General features: G+C 41.6%; 1 protein-coding gene across 1 annotated transcript; it reads right to left on the bottom strand.

The window, feature by feature from the left end:
* Positions 1–1334: 1334 nt before the first annotated feature.
* Positions 1335–20177, bottom strand: tnfrsf19 (tumor necrosis factor receptor superfamily, member 19). Its single transcript, XM_051397135.1, has 10 exons — positions 19699–20177; positions 18845–18933; positions 17869–17979; positions 12717–12895; positions 12506–12591; positions 6512–6676; positions 5027–5155; positions 4728–4830; positions 3313–3599; positions 1335–2156 (listed from the first exon to the last, which is right to left on the bottom strand). Exons 2-10 carry the CDS (start codon positions 18908–18910, stop codon positions 2152–2154), a joined length of 1131 nt encoding a protein of 376 aa, XP_051253095.1. The 5' UTR covers positions 18911–18933; positions 19699–20177; the 3' UTR covers positions 1335–2151.
* Positions 20178–20754: the final 577 nt, after the last annotated feature.

Here is a 20754-nt window from a genome sequence, read left to right as displayed (position 1 = left end):
ATTTGCTTTTATTCTCATTAATTCCACAACCAGTAATACCCCCGTTAAATATCAATTTTCAGCTCACATACCAGCAGAACATTGTTTTTTCCTGATCAAATCATTGTGAGGAAGAATACTTAATCTGCTCTTCCTGTCATGTGGTCATTGTTTAGGCTTTAAATTAATACCGCTCCATCTGTTTTGTCTGTCAGTTTTGAGGGGGAAGGAGGAGGTGAAGAGTTGGGTGCGGTAGAGGTCAAAAAGAAAAATTCAGCAGTTTCTGTTATGAATTTTCAGTCAGAAGTTGGAAAGTTGTGGTCATTCCTCATCTGGATTGTCTTAGCCGTTATAGCATAGTGTAAAAATATAAGTCAGTTGTATTGTTATGGAAAGTTAGTATTTATTATTTTTAAAATTTAATTACTTTATGCTTCACTCTGTGCCAAAGCAGGGCCTATTGTAGTTTGGTCACATTAACACAGACGCTCCAGAATATACAATCTGCTGGACAGACTATGTTTCAACAGATGCGAGCAGCTGCTCCCTGTAACAATGTCCTTGCTTGCCTAGCTCAGATATGAGACCCGAGGCAGACGGCAAGTAGCAGCTTCACATGGTTATTGTAGGTGTGAACACGCCATCAGAGAGGGACTGAGCGACCTGGGTGGCTCTAGCCACACAAGACGCTGCAACACAGCAGTTGTAACGGTTGTCTGGATATGAAATGTCTCCGACATGACTACATTGTCATTTCAGATGTTTTTAACCTCTGATGTATTTCCAGGTGAACCTGAGGCAAATTATATCGGCAGAGACTCTGTGGCTGCACTTCAGTTGAATGTAGAAACAAAGTTGGTAAAGGGATTCATTACCCTTAAAGGAAATATCAGATCTACTTACAGGTGTTTCTATTATTCTGTCCACCCCATTTATGCCTATGAAGGTTGACTAAATAAGAGAAACGCCTCTGTTTGAAAATCATGGGTGTTCAGGAGGCATGTTGTGCAGTCGTAGGGCTAAAATTGATGATTAATTTAATTATAATTCATCTTTAAATATTTTTTCAGAATAAACTTAATCTACATTAAAAGTCATATCATAGTTTGACGTCTACAAAATGTAGAAAATTACCTACCTACAGTCCAAAACTGAGAGATTAGGAGATTAGGTTATCAAAGTAGTTGGTAATTAATTTTCTGTTGATTGACTAATTGTTGAACTCTAGAGTTGCATTGTGGTAAGGGGTTCAGAGTATTTGGAGCTCAAACCAACTAGAGGCTCTATGGAGCTAAATAAACTAAATCACTTGATTCACTGAATTCAACAAATATGTAATTCAGTCAATCAGTATGTAAACTTGTTCAAGTGGTTTATTTACAAAAACAATATGTGGGAGTGACCATTCACAACCATCAACACTATAACTGGGGAAAGAAAAGCAAACATATAGTCAGTCATGTCTATGTTACAAAAATATTGTCCTATTTAATATTTTACAGTATCTACAACACATAACACTCACTTAAACATTCCTTGTCTTAACTTGTTCCGTACTATCAAGATTGTCTTCAATGTGCAACATAATCACTTTTGACACTTTTCTTCACACCACAAATTTTACAACTGTTACTTTTTTTACACACAAAAGCTTCATAACACCAGCTGCTAGGTCAGTGGTACAGTTTATGTCCTCCTACATGAGAAGATGCAAGACATTCTCAAGGCAGAGCAGAGGCTCACTTTGATTCACTTTGCTCCGTAGTATCAAGTCAGTACTCCTCAATGGTTGAACTTCATTCGATTTCACCTTCTGGGCCAGCAAGTTCACATTGTGTGCGTGTGTGCGTGTGTGCGTGTGTGTGTGTGTGTGTACGCCTTTGCCCTCATGCTTCGCTCTTCCTCAGCAGTGCTTTTGTTTGTGTGTATGTACATATTCTGTTTGGACCCTTTAACAAGGGGCTCTGAGGTCCATTTCAAAGACATTTCAAAGAGGCGGTGTGACCACACTTGAGAGTGGTTGCTGCTTGTGGGTGTGGGTGTGTGTATGTGTGTGTGGTGCAGTGGGGGGTGGGGGGGGGGACTAGTGAGTAATCTGATACGGGATCTGGCCGCGGCTGTTGTTGAGTCCAGGGTGGTTCAAGGGTGGAACACAAGCCAAAGAAATCCATGTCATCCTGGAAAGAGAGCAGGAAGAGGAACACAGACACGTAGTGATTAGTAACATATCTACCCAGAGCGAGCCAGGGGCAGACTTAAAACAGGATAGTCCACATCAAAGAAGTCGTGGTATCTCTTGTTTCTTTTACCAGTTGCTCTTCATGGACACACGCGCACACACACACACACACACACACACACACACACACACACACACACACACACACACACACACACACACACACACACACACACACACACACACACACACACACACACACAGAGAGATTAGTCCCACGAGAAGCACAAGTGTTCTAAAACAATGGTTGCAAAATTGGTTGGAAAATTACATGCAGCATTGTTCTCTCAGATTGTTCTCTCATGTCTGTAGGAATTAGTAGAATACGGGGAAATTTGAAACAACCCTCAGAGATTCTCTGCAGTTTTGCTCTCACATACTTTCCTCTTTAGCGGGGTTTCCACTGCAGGAACTTTCCCCAGGGACCAGGAACCTTTGGAGAAACTCAGTGTGTTTCCACTGCAGAGACCAGGGACTACGTTAACTTCCAGGGACATTATTTTACCCCCCAAAAAGTCCTGGCTCGGAGGGGTAGTACTTTCCGAAAGTACAGGAACTTTGGGGGTGGGGCTTGCACCACTGAACATTTCTGATTGGTCAAATACTTGCAGCATTTTATTCAGCCACCTTTCTTTTTTTTAAATCCACAGCCGCAAATTCGTTAGTTTTTTTGTCCGTTGCGCTTCGACGTGGAGTTAGAGAAGAAAAGCATATGACTTGGACTGAAGACAAGTATCATCTTTGTTGCATAGTTTAAAATGACGTGTAAAAACAGCTTTTTCATACATCAGCAGACTCATTTTACTAATCGTTGCAGGTCTTTAGACCGTGGTGGAAGGAACCTTTTAGTTCCTTGAATAATAGTTCATGGACTAAACGTTCTGTGTAGTTTGAGTTGAAATGCGGCCTTTGTTTGACACTGTAAGAAATCAGAGAATCATTTGGCAGTTTGCTTTGAGGCAACTAATTATAAAAGCCAAGGGAGTGTCTTAACACACCTAGCAAACTATTGATGAGAAAAAGCTGATTAATATCCAGAGAGCGCCAGAGGGTAGAAATATGTTTAAAAAAAGAAATCATATTTATCAATTCACCTTCCTGACTCGATGAGTGCTGTTTGGGAAGAAGTGCATCCGTCACAGTGTCACTGTAGCTCTGCCTGGTCCTCTCAGCTGAATTCTCCCTTGGCCTGCACCCTTCCTCTTCATCCTCCTCTTCTTCCTCCACCTCCAGTCTCCCTGCAGGCTCGGCATTGCACTGAGGCAGCCCCAAACACTCTGCAGGCTCTAAACTCTCTCTCATGCCAGCAGCCTCTTTACAGACAGACTCCGGACGTCCTCCCAGCTGCATCGGGGTGCCTTCCTCATTCTGGTTTGTGTTTCTGGGGAGCGGAATAAAGAATGCTGTGTTTATTATCATAGTGAATTTCTGTTCACAGCCACACCCTGTGGTGTTTTCCTTTTCAGATCTCTCTGTTCTCAGCACTTCAAAGAGTCTAAGGTGATGTGGTATGTGAGGTTCTTTTATCTTCATTTTATTCTGACACAAGTACGTTCCATTCTTCAAGTGTTTTATTGTATACAGTATAATGTTTAATGCAGCTGCAGCCAGTGGAGCTACAGTTGTGAGGGCTTGCAGTTGCGTATATAATAGGGATGTCCGGATCTGATCTCAATGGTATTGGTACTGATCAAGCCATTTTCAAACTCATCGGTATCTGCTTTGTTGAGTTTTATTGATCTGATCTTTTGTTTAAGGTCAGCTGTCACACAGCTGTTTTTACTCACGAAGCTCTCATGCACGATGCAGCCACCGTCAACTATCTCTGCTGTTTCCTCCGCTGTGTGTGTGTGTGTGTGTGTGTGTGTGTGTGTGTGTGTGTGTGTGTGTGTGTGTGTGTGTGTGTGTGTGTGTGTGTGTGTGTGTGTGTGTGTGTGTGTGTGTGTGTGTGTGTGTGTGTGTGTGTGTGAGAGAGTGAGAGAGTGAGAGAGTGTGTGTGTGTGTGTGTGTGAGAGTGAGAGTGAGAGAGTGTGTGTGAGAGAGAGCAGGGGCAGTGGGTAGGGCTGCCTGTGCAAGCATATACATTGGATTGATTTTAATTACTTTAATGTACTTGAAGTGTGCACTGCGCACTGTGTTAAAAGTAAAACTTGATCGGGACATCCCTAGTATATAATTTGAATTTTATTTTAGTAGTTGATTGATGCTGAGTTTAGTTTAACTTAGCCAGCTGTAAAGGTTCAGCGCAGAGTACAGTTCAGAGTACTTTGCTCATTGCAGGGTTTTATATTAATTCCCCTCTGGGATGAACAATGTTTGTAGTCATGGTGTTGACATTTCAGTAGTAATGTACATATAATATGGAGTTCAACTGCAGCTGTTCAACCTGAGTCAGTGGTGGTGAGCTTTATATCCATCCTATCCTACCACCCACTACTCTTTAAAAAGGACGAAAAATATAGTCACATTTTTGTGCTTGTTCATCGTCATCAGCACACAGTTTCCTCACCCGTCACTGAGGCTCATCTGGGATGGGAAGGGACTGTTGTCCTGGCTGCGGCCCAGACTGCAGCTATCATCACAGCACAGAGATGGGATCAGGTGGACGGGACCTGAGCGTCACACACACATATTCAACTTTAAACAAATGGAAGTTCACCCACCTGCCATTAGCTCCTGGTCTAAAGGCAAAGTTAGGCCACGCTACAGTGTACTGTTAGAATACAATATTTGACTTATAGTTATTGGTGGTTTGATGCCAGAACACAGCTGTAGTGTGAAATGTCTGTGGTCTGAAGCACAACCTACCACAGGTGTGTCCGGGGCCCAGGTGACACTGGCAACAGGGTCTCTGGGGAAAGTCATGGAGCCAGCGAGGGTCCAGGCAGGATAGCTCTGCGCCACCGTAGGGACAATCCTGGGACCTGAGAGAGGCCGCTGAGGACACATGTGGGAGACAGTCAACCACTGGTATCCATTTAACAACCACGGCATAGTTCTGCTGGGACTTCACTTACATTACTAAACAAAAGGGATAAACAACAGCCAAAGACTCTTTTCACAACTTAGTAATGCAAACTCTGGCTCTATTAATGGCTTATAAATTATAACTGATGTGTGATGCATTTGTTTTTGAAAAAATGCTCATTTCCTATTAAGAATAATAACAGAATAGTAATTGCTGCTGTCAGGCGAAATCCTCACAGCTCTGGTTGTGGTGTTTACCTGACTGAACTCTCTTATGTGTTGGGAAATGCGTCTCAACCCTCGGGTCCATGAGGCCGATTAAAATTCCTTTGTATAATTTAAAAAACAACTGTGTTAGCGTTTTGTAGCGACTTGGATGAAGGGTGGGGTGCATGTTTGGACTGAGTGAAGCTACTGGCAAAATATTTCATTCGTAAGTTCCCTTTACACCATTACAGTGAGAAAGGTCAGAAGTGGTAACGCCTTGATAACTTCTACGAGACTCTTTGTTTCAGGTGAGCTTACCAGGGAAACGTGATGTCATTAATTCTTCCCCTCGGGAAGTTTCACATACTCACACACTTTTGGCCTCAAGAATGCTGCTCATTATACAAGTTCCCACAAATATGCAACATCAGGGTTTAATAAGGCTTAACACTGGAGATCACAACTGACAGATGAACTGGCACTCTGTTTGCGTAGTTAACAAAAGAGCGATGAAATCATGCTCATCCAGCTGAATGTACTCTTTATTTAACTTATTAAGGGCTCTGTAAGTGCCACTCATATTTTAACATACATATATCTTGCACAACATTGATGCATTAAGAGTTCAGTATTGTAGGCCCGGCAGTGCACTTAGAAATAGAGTTGCACACAAGCAACCATGTATATCACCATGTATATCTTCTTTAAGTGGCCTGTTTGATAACTGAATACATTTTGGAGTACATGGTAAAGTATGGAAATCTTAACTAGAGAACAAATTGTTCTAGGGATTCACTGGATGTGCATTGAAGTGTCAGCTCTTGGGGACAGGGGGTTCAAAGTTCAATGCTGGCTGCACAGAACCACATACAAACCTGGCTTGTGCAAGATACACTGCCTCCATAGACAGCAGCGTCAGTGGGGCATAAAAAAAAGTCTTCCTAGCGTCAAAATGAGAACCTAAATTCATGCTTCTGCATTGAAGACTGTATACATTTTACCAATCACCAATCATTAGTAAATTGTTTAAAAGAAGCCACTAACGACACCTCTTTCTTGGTATCTATCAAACACACCTGTCCTGATTCTGAAAATAAAAATTTCAGACTGCAGACTCACCACTGGGCTTCTTCTCCAGCAGCTGTCTCTTGCAGTAGATGACACACAGGACGAGCAGGGCCAGCAGCACGGTGGCCAGAGCGCTACAGATCACTGCGGCCAGGGCCATGTCCCTCGGGCTGGTCACCACCGACGGCAGCGGCACCAGGTTCACACGCCCGCTGCCTGCAAAGAAGGTAGGAGATGACTAAACAACCTAAATTCAGAGTTTAAGACACAACAACTGATCTCTGATGAGTAACAGTTGTTGAAAAGGCCGGGGATAACGCATGGCGAGGAGAAGTTACTTCATATTACCCGACACTCCTCAGCCAAACAGAATCGGGTAATGTGAGACAAATTATCCCTTCTAGCCTTGAGCCAGTCATCTCTTTGCTAAAGTCTAATGAAATAAGCAGAGGAGTTCAAAGAGAAAACGCCTGTGGTGGATTCTCTCTTTATCTACCTCTGTCTCGTTCCCCACAGAAGATGATTTACAGACATTTCTCCCCCCAGGGCTCCCTCACATGCTAGTCACACAGCCCTGAAATCAAGAAGCAGACATGCTGGTCAGCCTTTTGAAACAGGTCGGATATGAGTGTGTAGGCTGATGGAGAGAGAAGAACGGATTGGGCAGACACCAGGAGTGTTTTTTACACTTTGTGTATCATTGTGTGTCATTGTGTGCGTGTGGTGAGCACATACACTGATTTCACAAGTAAGCTGCTGTTTAACTGTTCTCCTCCTGCCCGAGGGGAAACGTGATGTCACTGTTTCAGGACCCTTAACACACTTATATAAACACTTTAGGCCTCAAGAATGCTGCTCATTATACAAGTTCCCACAAATACAGAACATCAGGGTTTAATACGGCTTAACGGTAGATATCCCAATGTAAGAGAGATATACTGGCACTCTTGTTTGAAAAAGAACTGGCTTCAGCTACATGTAATTATCCTTTCAAGCACTCATCAGAGATAAAGGGACAAGGGATCCAAATGCAAATGAAAGAGTAGCAAAATTCAAAACACAACTGGAACTTTAAATCACTCTCAAACTTTCTTTTTTATCCACTTGGAAAGTTAAACAAGCTATAAACATAACTTTAATATATTATCACCTTATTAGGTTGTTATGGCGAACATGTTTGTTTATCAGAGATTTTTTGCTGAAAACCGCCAACCAGCGTAAAAAACAAAACACTGAGCTGAAATACGCTAAAATGTATCAGGTTATACTTTTCTGTTTACTTTTACATTACACAAAGGCATTTAATCCATTGTTAATATACAAATGTTGATTATAGTGAAGATTTAAGGCTTGTTTTCATTGGTAATATATGTAAAACAGTTAGAAAAGGGCCTGCATTTTCAAGTATAATGAGGAGTCAAACACAAAATGCAAATTTTTAATGATTGAGTCTTATACTCTTAAGTTCTGTGTGTGAATTTAGCTCTTATTTACAATTGGCCCTTTAACACTAATAAAATCACAATAACCCATTGATACATACCCTGAGGGGGAAAATACCACTCAAATAAATCCCTCACATTCCTGTCGAGGAGACATCACTCAGTCTTTAATAGGTGACGTGTAATTTCAAATGAAAACAACTTTTCTAGGATTGTACGGCTAAGCAACAAGTCTTTCTTTCTGACTACAGGTTGAGACTGAATCATAACGTTAACAAATCATTTAGCTTTCTGATGTACTCGGAGTGATTGGGTTATGAACAATTTAAACCAGCAGTATCTGCAGCAGCACATACTGATCCTCTGCAGCTGCTTGTCACACAGAAACTGTATACAGAGAACGAGTGGCTCATCAGGGAGCAGTGTTACATCAGCATGTGAGCCGTATGTCAACCTCAGTCTCTGGTGTGTAGCTTTAAGAGGGAGTTGGAGGAGAAACAGTAGCACGCCTGAATTCTCAAGTTGACTGACATTTCTCTCTGAGGCTAAATACATGTAGCTTAACATAATTGTCTCTGATCATTATCAGTAATCAAATATAATTTTCCTGATCAATGTATGTATGATAAAGAGGGTGTGGGCTACTGCAGAGCAAACATGACAAATATGCAGGTATAATACTGTGAAACATAGAGCAGTTAACAACTAAATTGACTGTGAGAGAGGTTGTTGATGAATATGGCAAATATAACGAATGACTTTTTGTTTGACAAAATCTTTTTCAGTTAGCCTTGCTGTTTGCTTTACAGTACATTAATCATAAAGGGAACTGGTTTCAACCTTTTCACATCCAAGAGCTCTTTGTTATGCAATGTAAACATTACTTTAGCTTTGGGCAGTTTTTTTTTTATTCAGCCAGATAGGGGATAAGGGTATTTTAACATTCCTTCTAAGGGAAAAAAAAGGAAATTTCAAAGCAGTGTTGCAAAACGTTGTTTGACCCAGAGGGCACAATAAAGGAGTGTTTTGATATAAAGCACTGAAAAGTGCATACAAAAACGTATTACTTATCATTTAAGATACTGCCACATTCCTGTGCCAAATATTAAAAACAGTTTTGACTGCCAATATCCAGACAGATCTAAAATCACTGCAAGTCTAAATGATTAAGTTTATATAAAGGTATTTGTATTAAAGGCCTCTGTGTACAATTAAGATGATAAGTTTTTCTTTGTATTTAATCCTACTGATCACACTGAAAAAGTATCACCTGTTGAGACATAAAGGGACATTAAATCACAGTAGAGCGACAGAGGCATTCTCTCAGTATTAACAACAAAGAGTATATTAAACATAATTATTACTAACAATGGTGTGTTCTTTCTCACAGTGACCAGGTGTCACACCACCTTGTTTTATATTGAAGTTTAAGACTTAATGAGTTTCCTTAACAGGGATTACCATAATAATCTACAGATACACAAAGAGTGTGTTTTTGAGTCTGTATTGTATTGGTGGTCCATAGATGTAACATCTGACCATTGTGTTTACATTCGGTCTTCATTGTCAAGGTCAAACTCAACTCATCCAAGGTGAGCATCATCTGCCCCACGACACAAAGGCAGCCTGTTATCAGAGGCCCAGCAGCTGCAGCAAACACAGATAAACACTAGCCCATTGAAGAAACCTCACCTGCTGATATTATCTCCACACAAACCAGACCAATAAACCACAGCCTTTCATAGACTCCCCGCCTGTTGACTTTATGGAAAGCCACATACTCCAAATAAAAGCAGCACTTCTTTACACCTCAGAAGGATCGTTGACTTTTGTCTGTACAAACTCTTTTAAGAGGCTCTTTAGGAGAACTACGCACGGTTTTACACAAAACTCTGAATAACAAAAAAGAGAACATTTTACATTTTTTGGTGTATATAGTTTAGAGCTGTGAACAGTATTTTATATTCACATATATATATATATAGTTCAAAAAAAAAACTTGATAAGTGGATCCATTTCAGACAGAATATAAAATGTTTGAGTTTAGTTCAAGGAGATGTGCATCTTAAAATCTGTTATTCCCTTACATTTTTTATCATAAATTATTCAGTTTCTTCAACTAGTTCAACAGCGTCTGCTCTAGAGAATCTTCTCGAGATGCAAATATATTCTACACAAAAACTAGCAGGTACAACAGACAACATATTAAAACACCATTTTGCATTATTTTTTAAATAAACTATATAATCATGCTGGAATGATTCATAACACCCAGGGTGTTGCATTTGTGGCAAAACATTTTACAATCGTCTCCTCTTGTAATGTGGCAACACCAAACATCATTATGCTTTACTGTTGTGGTTTAATAATTGCATGATAACTTTATTAAAAAAGCAGTGAGAATAACCTGATCGTTACAGCTGCTGACATTTGAGTGGCTTTTGTTAACAGACTTTTGACTGTTGAAGTTCGGGTTTGTATTGCTGGCAGGCAACTCTAGTGAGGCATGTTTCCTGTACCTTGCTAGTCTGGTATGTTTTGTGCCATCAGTGGTGAGAATTGATTGTGTGATCCTTTGAAGTCAGTGAGCACGCCGTAGGAGAGAATGCAGAATATGTTTGCATTACGTTACAAGATGGAGCGTTGGGGTTATCAAGAGGGACAGTTTTTGGCCAGTCTCCATCACAAGCTCTGTTCTATTTAAAAACCTTTCAGTAGCATATGGAGGCCAGAATTTGCACCATTTCTTGAAAATATTTAATTTGTGAAAACAGAAATATCCTGCTTTAAAATATTAAAGATGTTCTATGCTGCATTTGAACAAGAAAGATAAACTTCCTATCTGATTTAGTGTAGATCCGGTTGGAAAAGTAATAGATTGCAATACTGGGATAAGCTACAAACAGCAGGTAGGATTCTTTCTACTTGTTTGAGTGTGCGCATGTATCTGTCTGCAACCTCTGTGTGTTAGATTGGTCCAGTCTCTGAGATCTACCGTGACAGTGAAAAACTCCAGCAGATGAAACACATTAAAGAGGCTGAAGGAATCCATAAAACACAATCTCGTTTTTACTCGGCTCCAAAAAGCCACTGGGGGAAAGGGAGGAGAAGAAAGGAGGGGGTGGTTTGAGATTTACAGTCCACCCCAGACGGCGACTGCCTCCCCTGCACAGCTGCACCGTTGCCCCGGGCCAGTGTGGCCTATTAGAATGATCTGCCCTTTAAGTTTTCACCACCCTCCTCAAGATAATACTGGAGGGAGGGAGCAAGACTTTCAAACATTTGGAAATGCTCCACTGAGAGTCCCTGTAGGAGCTAACTACCAGCTATGTTCTCAGACACAATGGCCATTTTGTTTCGCTGGCCTCCTCCAGTATCAAAACGGGAAGCTGCACAAATGGACAAATGAGCAGACAGAGGGAGGCCAGTTGTCCCAAGGCCGGCGTTCATTACACAAACAGTAACACTGTTTGCAACAATATATTCTCAAAATCTAGACAGAGAAAGACCCTAAATTAAAAACCAAACAAACAGTGGATGGTCTGATGAAATCTTGATTCTTTACATTTGTGAGCAAAGAGCGAACAAGTTTTTTTTTTTTTTTTTTTAGCTGTCCGATATCCCAGAGCTGTCTCCATTTATTTAACATGGGCGTGCTAACCCTGGCTAGGACTGCTCTGATGCTCATGCTGCCAAAAGTCTCCTCCAAAACAGCTGCAGCCTCCTCTGCCATCAGGAAGTCACACTCAATTACCAAAGGTATAAGTTCACTCGCCTGTTGGTTTTATGTGGAAACCTGAAATCATAAGGTTGTACTTAACTACTTATAATGGCCGGAAGACAGAAGTTAATTGGATCTGTATCCTACTGGAATGTGAGCCCGGCTCTGTGAACATACTGTAACACACCTCCTGTCTTCTTCTTGCATAATGCATCTGTACAAAAGGTAATAAATTGCGCTGCTTTAACTGGCACACTCCCTGTCGCGTTTACCTTGGTGCTGAAACAAAACCACTTAGAACAGTGCAGTCAATTGTTTTTTTGAAGTGTCATTTTGTCTAGAATTTCTCAATGGAGGTTTTGTTCAGGGAAGTTTGCTCATGTAATCTAAATTGAGTGCTGAATATGAGTGACGTGTTCTGAGCTAATATAATCCAGTGTTAGTAAATCCAGCATTATGTTAGCGGGTATCAATTTCAGCTTTTCAACTGCTCGGCTTGTAAATCCAAGTATTTATTTGCACATATAGCATAGCTGCTCGGCTCAGTGAGACTTAGTGAATGAACTATGGCTCGCTCCACCCTTTAAAGGCTGTGGTTCTGGTTACTCTAAGGACCTTGTGCTGGCATGTTGTATGTGTGCAGGCTTTGTTGTGGCACTGCAGCCTGAGTTTTGGTTCTAGTAGGATTTGGCTAGGAGTTCAATAGTGTGCTGTAGCTGGTGATGTTTGCTTTTAAACTATTGTATCCCTGTTGTTTCATCTTAAAACATCACCTATTGTGGGCATGGATGAATAGCCTGTATTCATGGGAAGATTTAACGAAATGTCCCACTGATGTGAGGCCAACTGTTAGAAGAGGTAAAAGAAAGGAAAGGTGCTTACAGTGAGGCTCATAAGGAGGCGGAGGGTCCCCACAAGGTATACACTCCATGTCTTGGAAACCACTTAATTTTGTCTTCCTGTAATATCTGGTGAAGACACAAAATTACATGTTTTAACCTTCAGAGCTTTCAAGAACATATGAGCAGCAAACATGCACAAATTCAGTTCATAGTGTTACATATTAAAGCTGTGTTGGTGTCTGTCCTCTCACCCCGGCAGACAGTCGCCACACACGGCGTTGCTGGTGGTGGAACAGTTGCCCTTCTGGAAGCGGTTGATGAGTCCACAGTCCAGGCAAGGCTTGCACTTCTGTAGGCTCCGGTCCTCCTTGAAGCGACTGCTCCGGCAGGGCACGCACCGGGCATCCTCTCCATAACCAAAGCCACATTCCTGGGGGGATTAACGAGAGAAATACACCGGGTAAGAGGTGGGGTCGGTGGTTTGGGGAGATGTGCAGCTGGTGAAAAGAGGGTTTGAATGTGGACTACCGGGGGTCTGGAATTAAAGAATGATCTTGGCTCGCGGGATCAGAGGAGAACAATGGTCTGCCTCTTTTGAGAGTCCATCTTACACTGGCAATAATCTCCCTGACTCTCTCAGTATGAATGAGCTGCCTTCCGCTGCAAGACCCAGAAAGGCCAGGCATTTGAATAATAAAGGCCCTGAGGGACACCCACTGTTGTATTATTGCAAGTTTATTGCTGCGTTTTTGTGTGACTCCCTCTCCAAGCAGACTCAGTGAGTGTCCCGTTGATTGAGAGGCCAGCAAGCAAAGGAAACGCTTCAGGAAGGGGGCAAGGATTATGGAGAGGTATATGGAGAAAATAAGATGAATACTCTTTTTGTGTTCAACAATTGGAAGTGCACTTAAAAAGCACAGCTTCCTACTACTGTGTGACTGATCTAATGCTGAACCACCTTTTGAGGATCTGTTCACCTGAACCAAGCAAAATGTAGATTATTAAAGACATTTTTGTATTTTTAAGAAGGACATAAAGTAGATAGACAGAATATATATAACACAGACAGGAGATAAAGTGTGTATATTGTTTGGTTATAAGAGTTATGTTATCTATTTCAGAGGCAGATTAACTCTTTTTCAGATTTAACATTATTCTGTACAACAACTGGCAATATAGGAACAATCAAGTCAACAATCAAGGTAATATTTCTGGTGAGAGGAACCCAAACACTAAATTAGCCACACGTGCATTACTCTGGCTGCTCATTTCCATCTGGCAGTGTTAGTCTTGTTTTGTCTCTTTACAAACTCCCTAAAAATTATTTGACCTCAATGACATTTAGATGACAGCTGATATTACTGTATACCGCACTGAGTGAAAAGACCCTGCAGGGATGACATCATACATTGATAATTCATTATCAGCTCCGTAGCAGCTGCCCCCTGTTGTCCAGTGTTGCCACACTGCAATCCAAAGCCAAAGGCATAGACAGGGGGAGTGGGAGAGTGCTCATATATCATTAAAGTGAAGGCCAGCTTCAAACAGGGCTTCTCTCTTCTCTTCTCTCCTCGCCCGTGTCCCATTTCACTGCCCGGGCATGTAGACCTGCTGGAATGTGGGCACAAGAGTCTGATATGGGGGTTGGGTTTGGGGAAGCAGGCTGGCGAGAAATGAAACGGGCGGTTAGAGGCAAGGATGTGATCGTGTGATGGCACCGCAGAGTTGGGACAGAAGATGAGGATTTCAGGCCTTCCAGCCAAACACATGTGAGGCTGACATTGAACCCTTGGGCCAGGCCTGGCCTGAGGTGGTCCAGTGAGGGCTGGAGTATTGCAGCTGTTGTTATGAACTCTCCATATAAGGTCTTGCTCTCAAGCAGGGCAGGGCAGGGCAGGGAACAGTGTAGGTGGTGGGGGGGGGAGAAGTAGGGAAAGACATAGAGAGAGTGAGAAACAGAGAGGGGGTGGCTGATGAGTGATAAAGAGGGGAAAGGCAGAATAAAGAAGACTCAGCCACCCACTGTTGCGAGCCATGATCTTGGCTGTCTGAGGGGAATGAAGCTCAGACTGAGCCAGGGGAGGCTGGAAAACTACCACAGCACTGAACCCTAAAACTGGTCCTTAAGAAAGCACTGTAGGCCCAGCCACTGCAGGGTACCTCACAGTGGTTCTGTGACCCACTTCCACATGAAGGAAGGGGCCCGGGGACAATTCATGCCCGTTAAGCTCAGCACTGGCACAGGCTCTGCCTGTGGGGCACCACATGGCAGGATGGGGGCTGATGCCACGTAGACACGAGCAGGTCAGAGCACTGAAACAAAAGGAGAATGCAGCCAACTTCTGCCCCTCTGCTCCAGGCAGCACAGATCATCAAGGAATTATCTCTTTCTTCTTTTATCCCTGCTAACAAAGCTCAACTGAGCTGACACCCTGATTTTTTCTCGAAAGAAAGACTGTACTCTGTGGTTATCTGTCAGTGCTGAAGTTATTATTATATGAATAGGAGAGCAATGCATGAGCCTTTCCCAACACATTACTATCATAAAACAGCCCCCAATATCAACATAATACATATTCAGTCTGTTAAACACAATACAATAATAATGGCAAAATAACTCAAAACACACATACACATGAAAGGAGGCAAATATACTCACTAATACATCTGCTAGCAATTGAGGGACAATATTTGTATGTTGCTCTGCAGGTTCAATCTTGGATTATGTGTCTAATATTCAAATGCATGAGACAAAACAAAGCATTTGTACTTTAAGGTGATTTCACGTCAAAGCCATCCAAAAAAAGCAAATGCTTAACATCCCATTTCCCTGTCCTATCTCCTGATCTAGTTTGGTTGAGACTGCCAAGCATAACAGCAGTGTGGAGGGGAGAGGAGCGGCGAGAGAGGGGAGAGCTGGCTGGAACCTGAAGCATGTTCAGACGCAGAGATATTTCTGAGATTAGGAGGGAATCACACAGGGGGTGGCCAGTCATCTGATCTGGTAATGAAACAACGCTGAAAACAATGCATGTTAGTTAAAGCGGTGTTCTGTGTGGGACAAAATACACTCCTTTAGTTTCCCTGTCTCTTTTAATACCTCACAATTCAGCTAATGCTAATGTGAGCCTTCTGCTGCTTATACACTCCTTGCACCTCTGTCTCTCTCTTTAGCCTTTGCAGAAGTCCTTTGCCCTGGGAGTGTGGCCGAAGGAAATGTTATACTCTTGCTACATACTACAAGATGTTGACACATCAAAGTTGTGTTCTTGCCTTTTTTGCCACTGGCAGTTGTCCAGCATGCACTGGAAAGCAATTCACCCCTTCTCCTTCATGCCTGACACCACACAAGAGACTATGCAACTTCCTATGAATGAAACCTAGAATGAAATATGTCTGAAAGAGAATAAGTGCTTTTAATGGACGGCCCCTCTGTGTGGGTGGTTCTTTTAGCTACAGTTAGTGTGAAGGGGCTAATTGATGTTTGTCAGTCCGCCTAAGAGCGGCTTCCAGAGGCAAACTTCCAGAGCAAACTGGGGCACATTCCTCTGGGATCTCTATGGCAGCTGCACAGAGTGACTCCAAAAGTCTGCTTCCCTCCGAACAGTCCGTCCTGCTTTCAGAATATGGACAGACCGTCTTGGTTACACAGTGCTCAGATCAGAAGTTGTGTCTCTGGGAAAGTTTCTCTGAGTGCAGGCCTAGGTCTCCACTGTGAGCCGACATCCCGCTACCTTCAGAGAAAGAATGAGGCAGCCAATTATTAACCAGGACCCCAGGGTGGCTAGCAGCATTCATGCCTGTTGAGCTGGCAGAGGAACACGAGGACTACTGAAGCGTATTACCAACCACAGAGTGCATGTCTGTGTGCACTGAGATTAAAGGCAACCAGGCTTAAATGCATGTGTGCAACAGATGTCAAGGGTGATACAGAGTTTTTTTCACCAGTACTCAAAGATGTAGTGGAGTGTAAACCCACCTAGAGTCTGTTTACCAGTCTTTCTATTGCAGAATATTGTTTACTTAAGGCTGCCATAAACTGAAATTAAGTTGTGAGGACAAAACTATCCTAACTTCGAGTCCGATTTTATATTCTTAGACCCATCAGTATCTTTTGCCTATATAAATAACATGTATATTCTCATATATTACCCAGCTAGTCTAAAACAACAGCCCTGCAATAAATCCTACATTCAAGGTTATAATGTTCAGTTTTTGTTTGAATCTGTTTTGATTCAACTTCATGGTCGTTCCAGGGGCCTGTTAATCTGTACTGCATTATACTGTAAAGTGTTTCCAATATTTAGTTGATCACCGTCGATATAAATGGGGTGTTATAGTGTTTGCCAGTCTGTGTATTACAGTAAAAGTATTAAAGGACCTCTCACTTATATCATAACAACAGGGTCCAACTTGATGGGTTGTAATTACTTTATTTATTTGTTTTTTTTGTTTGTTTTTTTTTGTTTTTTACAGATTGTGCTTTAAAAAAAAGGGGGAAATGTGCCAATCCAATATAACTGAACTGCACAGGTAGAATAATCTAGTCATTTTATGTAATAATATTTAGCAAAGCAGCATATGATACAAAAACATACTTTTTAAGATGTAAAGGTTTTGCAGTGTACCATTATTTACTATTAAATTATTAAAACAAGAAAGTAAAATAGTTTCTTATGTTTGTTTGCCACAAAATGATTCAGTGATTATACTTCACTCACCTTTACATCAATGCCTACACTTGCAAAGGTAGGTACATAACTGCTGCCAGAGAAGAAAGCCTTTGCTGACACTATAGAGGCCTGTTTGTACAAAGCACACAAAACCTGTGGCTAAGGTGGTGGAAAAAACTGTATTCCCAGTCGAGAGAGCAGCAAGCTTAGGCATGGTTTGCTTCAAACAGTGAAGACAATAAGTTGGACAGGGTGCAATGGGGAAAAACAATGGAAGCCATTCAGCTGCAGAAGGTCAAAAGTATGGGTGTGACTGATTAAAGAAGGGTCGGTGTTCTACAAAAGCTAATATCGGCTTGGCTGTTCTCTGCATGAAAGAGAGGAAGTAATAAATAACGTTGGTTCTCTGGATAAGATACACTTTTCTAAACAGTGATGTCCATTCTTGTCATGAACTCAACAGTTTTTTTTTTCACCACAGGAATAATCCATCCAACTTTTTTTTCAGCTTAAGGAAGTTGATTCAACTGACCTGTTATGAATCCCTTGTGTTACTACACTTTCCTTTTCCTAAATAAACAAGTGACAATACTTTTTCCTTTTAGCAGCTCGGTGGAAAATGCTCCTGAGTCAACGCAGAACATCAGACTTCTCTATTAAAACTAAAGTTAATTCAGGTAAGGTGATAAAAAAAAAATCCAGAATGGGTCCAAAACAACTTTGTCCCAACCTTTGACAGCTCCTGTCCCGCATCACACTGCTTGCAGGGTTTACAGTTCCCAAACCGGTCCTTGTACTCCTGTTCTCTGCATTCTCTGGTCTCCTCGGCCCTCACAGGAATCTGAGAGGGACAGTCATTTGGTGAAAGTTAGAGATTCCTGCATTTCATCACCACTTTCATCCATAACAGAGAAAGCAGAGCGAATCCGGAGCTATGCATCATAATCTTTTATAATAGTTTAAGGGGATCAACCCCCGCCTTGGACTCTTCTTGAAAACAAGTCTGATACTGTTGGGTTGAGATTAGATGAAACTTTAATGAGCCCTGTGGGAAAACTGCATAGTTGCAGCCCCAGAATCAAGTTCAAAATCAAGTCAAAAGGAACAATACAGGGCTCACCAAAACCAGAAACTAGGACACAAATAGCAAATACAATCAGCACAGTGCAGTGGATAAAGGTAAAATGATACTCGGCATTGTCAGTGTTACCAGTAAGTGTTTTAAAGATGCCACTGTGTGAGCAGGTACCTGTTCAACACTGGCATGCAGTGCAGTTCAAGTTCATGTGTGCAGTTTGTGCAAAAACGAAGAGTTTTGTAGCCTCCGCAGTTAACTTTAGTTACTTAAAGTAGGGGTTTGCTCAGTTGTCATGGAGAAGGTGTGAAATGCTGTGGAAAGCTTCAGAGAAAGCTAGTAAGTGGACCTCAAGTAAAGATTTTTTTTATTAAAACACTCACTTGACCCTCAGTCAAGAATGGACTTTAGCACTCAAATAAAACAGAGTAGAATATAATTAAATGGAGAAGAAAATGTTCTTATTCACTCAGTATGCTCCCCTTGTAAATGTTTACAAGACTACAACCGACAAGAAATACACACAATAATAATAAATCCTGGGTTAATAAAAAGTAGTGAGCAAATCAGGAACACTACATTCTCTCACTTGCTTGTGTTCAAAGTTTAAAAAAATTGGTGAAACACGTACCAGAGTTGAATGTATGACATGCAGAGCCAGTAGAAGTGTGAAGGTGCGTTGAAGCATCCAGACCATTTTGATCAGCCACTTGCCTGCAGCTGAAAAAAACAACAAAACAGAGTATGTAAGTGTGTTATTTTATCGTTTTCGCTCCATAAAATAATGATTTGTCAAGAAAATAATATTTGGCTGGGTTAAATTTCCTCAAGTAAAACAATAAAACTGACAGTCTTTGGTTTTAATATTTAACTTGTAAACATCAATACAGCTATAATTGTGAATTATTATACACAATATATATGTCAGACAGTGAGGAACAAGCTCACATCTCCAACCTTAGAGCAACAACAGTTACAGGGTAATAAAAGGGGGGAAGTGGATGTTAAGGGGTTAAACGCCTATGTAATGTATAATAAAGCAGGTACAGGCTGAGAGGCGCTAATCAACCACACGCACGTGCACAGTGTAACACAGTTAATTGACGCTGGTTGATTAAAGTCCCATCAGCCGCAGCGACAGTCCGCTGACAGCGTCCAGAACTACACTGTACAGTTGTTATAGGACCATTACATAAAAAGTATCATAATACTATCACCATGTCGACAACATCCTCAACTAAAAACCAATATAATATCCGTATAATAGGTGTAAAGCGCCTGTATCAACCAACTCGTGACTGTAAAGCGACATTATCGTCCGTTCACTGCACTGTGTCGCTAGAATAATAAGTTTAATATGCATTTAAGGACAAGAGGTTTGTTGTTATGCCTTGTGTTCTGATATTAACCAAAGGCTTGTAAGCGCATTATGTGAATGTCCATAACTAATTTAAAAAAAAAAAAAAAAAAAAAAGCTCTTCTTACCTGCTAAAAAGGAGCCTGTTGTTGATCAAAGTGTTGGTTGTTAAAAGTCGAAAGCAGACCGGTGAGAGGTGTGGTGGTGTGTTTCCCGCACCGGTCTGCTCACCATGTCAGCGCTGCTGCCCCGGCCCAGCTCAACACAGCAGCGGCGGATCACCGAGGACAAACTGAGCGCTCAGATCAAAGGCGGAGAGGGAGGGAGAGAGAGAGAGAGGGAGAGAGAGAGAGAGAGAGAGAGAGAGGGAGAGAGGGAGGGAGAGAGAGGGAGGGGGTGGCTTTATGGATCTGAAGCGCGTGTATCTGATCTGTGATCAGCCTGCACAACATCAAAGACCCGGTCCCACAGAGAGGCAGTCCCACAGCGCTGACTGTGTGATCAATAACAGCGTCTCCATTCAGAGGGTTGTTACGAGGGTCGGTGCAGTAGTTTGGTTGGAAAACAAGAGGAGTAGAGTCGCTCTCTCTTCAGTCTGTGTGTGTGTGTGTTGGGTCTGTGGTTTATTTGATGGGTTTGGTGTTTTATAGTCTGTCTATGGTCTGTGTTCTTAGTTTTGAGCACCAGCCAAACAGTTCCCAAACTGTGGTCCGTGGACCTTAATGGTCCTACAGTGTCCCTGTGGTCCCCACTTAGTGACTGCAAGTAACACACTTTATAAACAACTATTATGGAGCAGCACATTTGGTTTTTGATTCATTAATACATGTAATGCACTTGGTGGAAACTAACTAACTACATTCACACTGTTCTTAAGTACAATTGTGTAGTAGTATTTCCATTTTCTGCTACTGTATATTTAAACTCCACTACAGTTCAGAAGGAAAGGAAAGATTGTAGCCTATTTTTTTAGTCCACTACAGTCTGCAAAGTTTAGTTACTTTTCAGATTCAGATAAATTATACAAAATATAATCAACAAATAAATGATTATTTATTATCATAAGTTAATATAAGACATTATTGATTACAAGTTGCCCAGCAGTAAATACATTAAAATTAGACCTACATTTAACAGCTGAAACATTAAAGTGATGCAAGCCTACACAATAATGCATCAATGAT

The sequence above is a fragment of the Dicentrarchus labrax genome, unplaced genomic scaffold, assembly GCF_905237075.1.
Source record: "Dicentrarchus labrax unplaced genomic scaffold, dlabrax2021, whole genome shotgun sequence".
In the NCBI taxonomy this organism is placed as follows: Eukaryota; Metazoa; Chordata; class Actinopteri; family Moronidae; genus Dicentrarchus; species Dicentrarchus labrax.
Note: the sequence above shows the minus strand (reverse complement) of the source record. Positions and strands in the feature narration are given on the sequence as shown.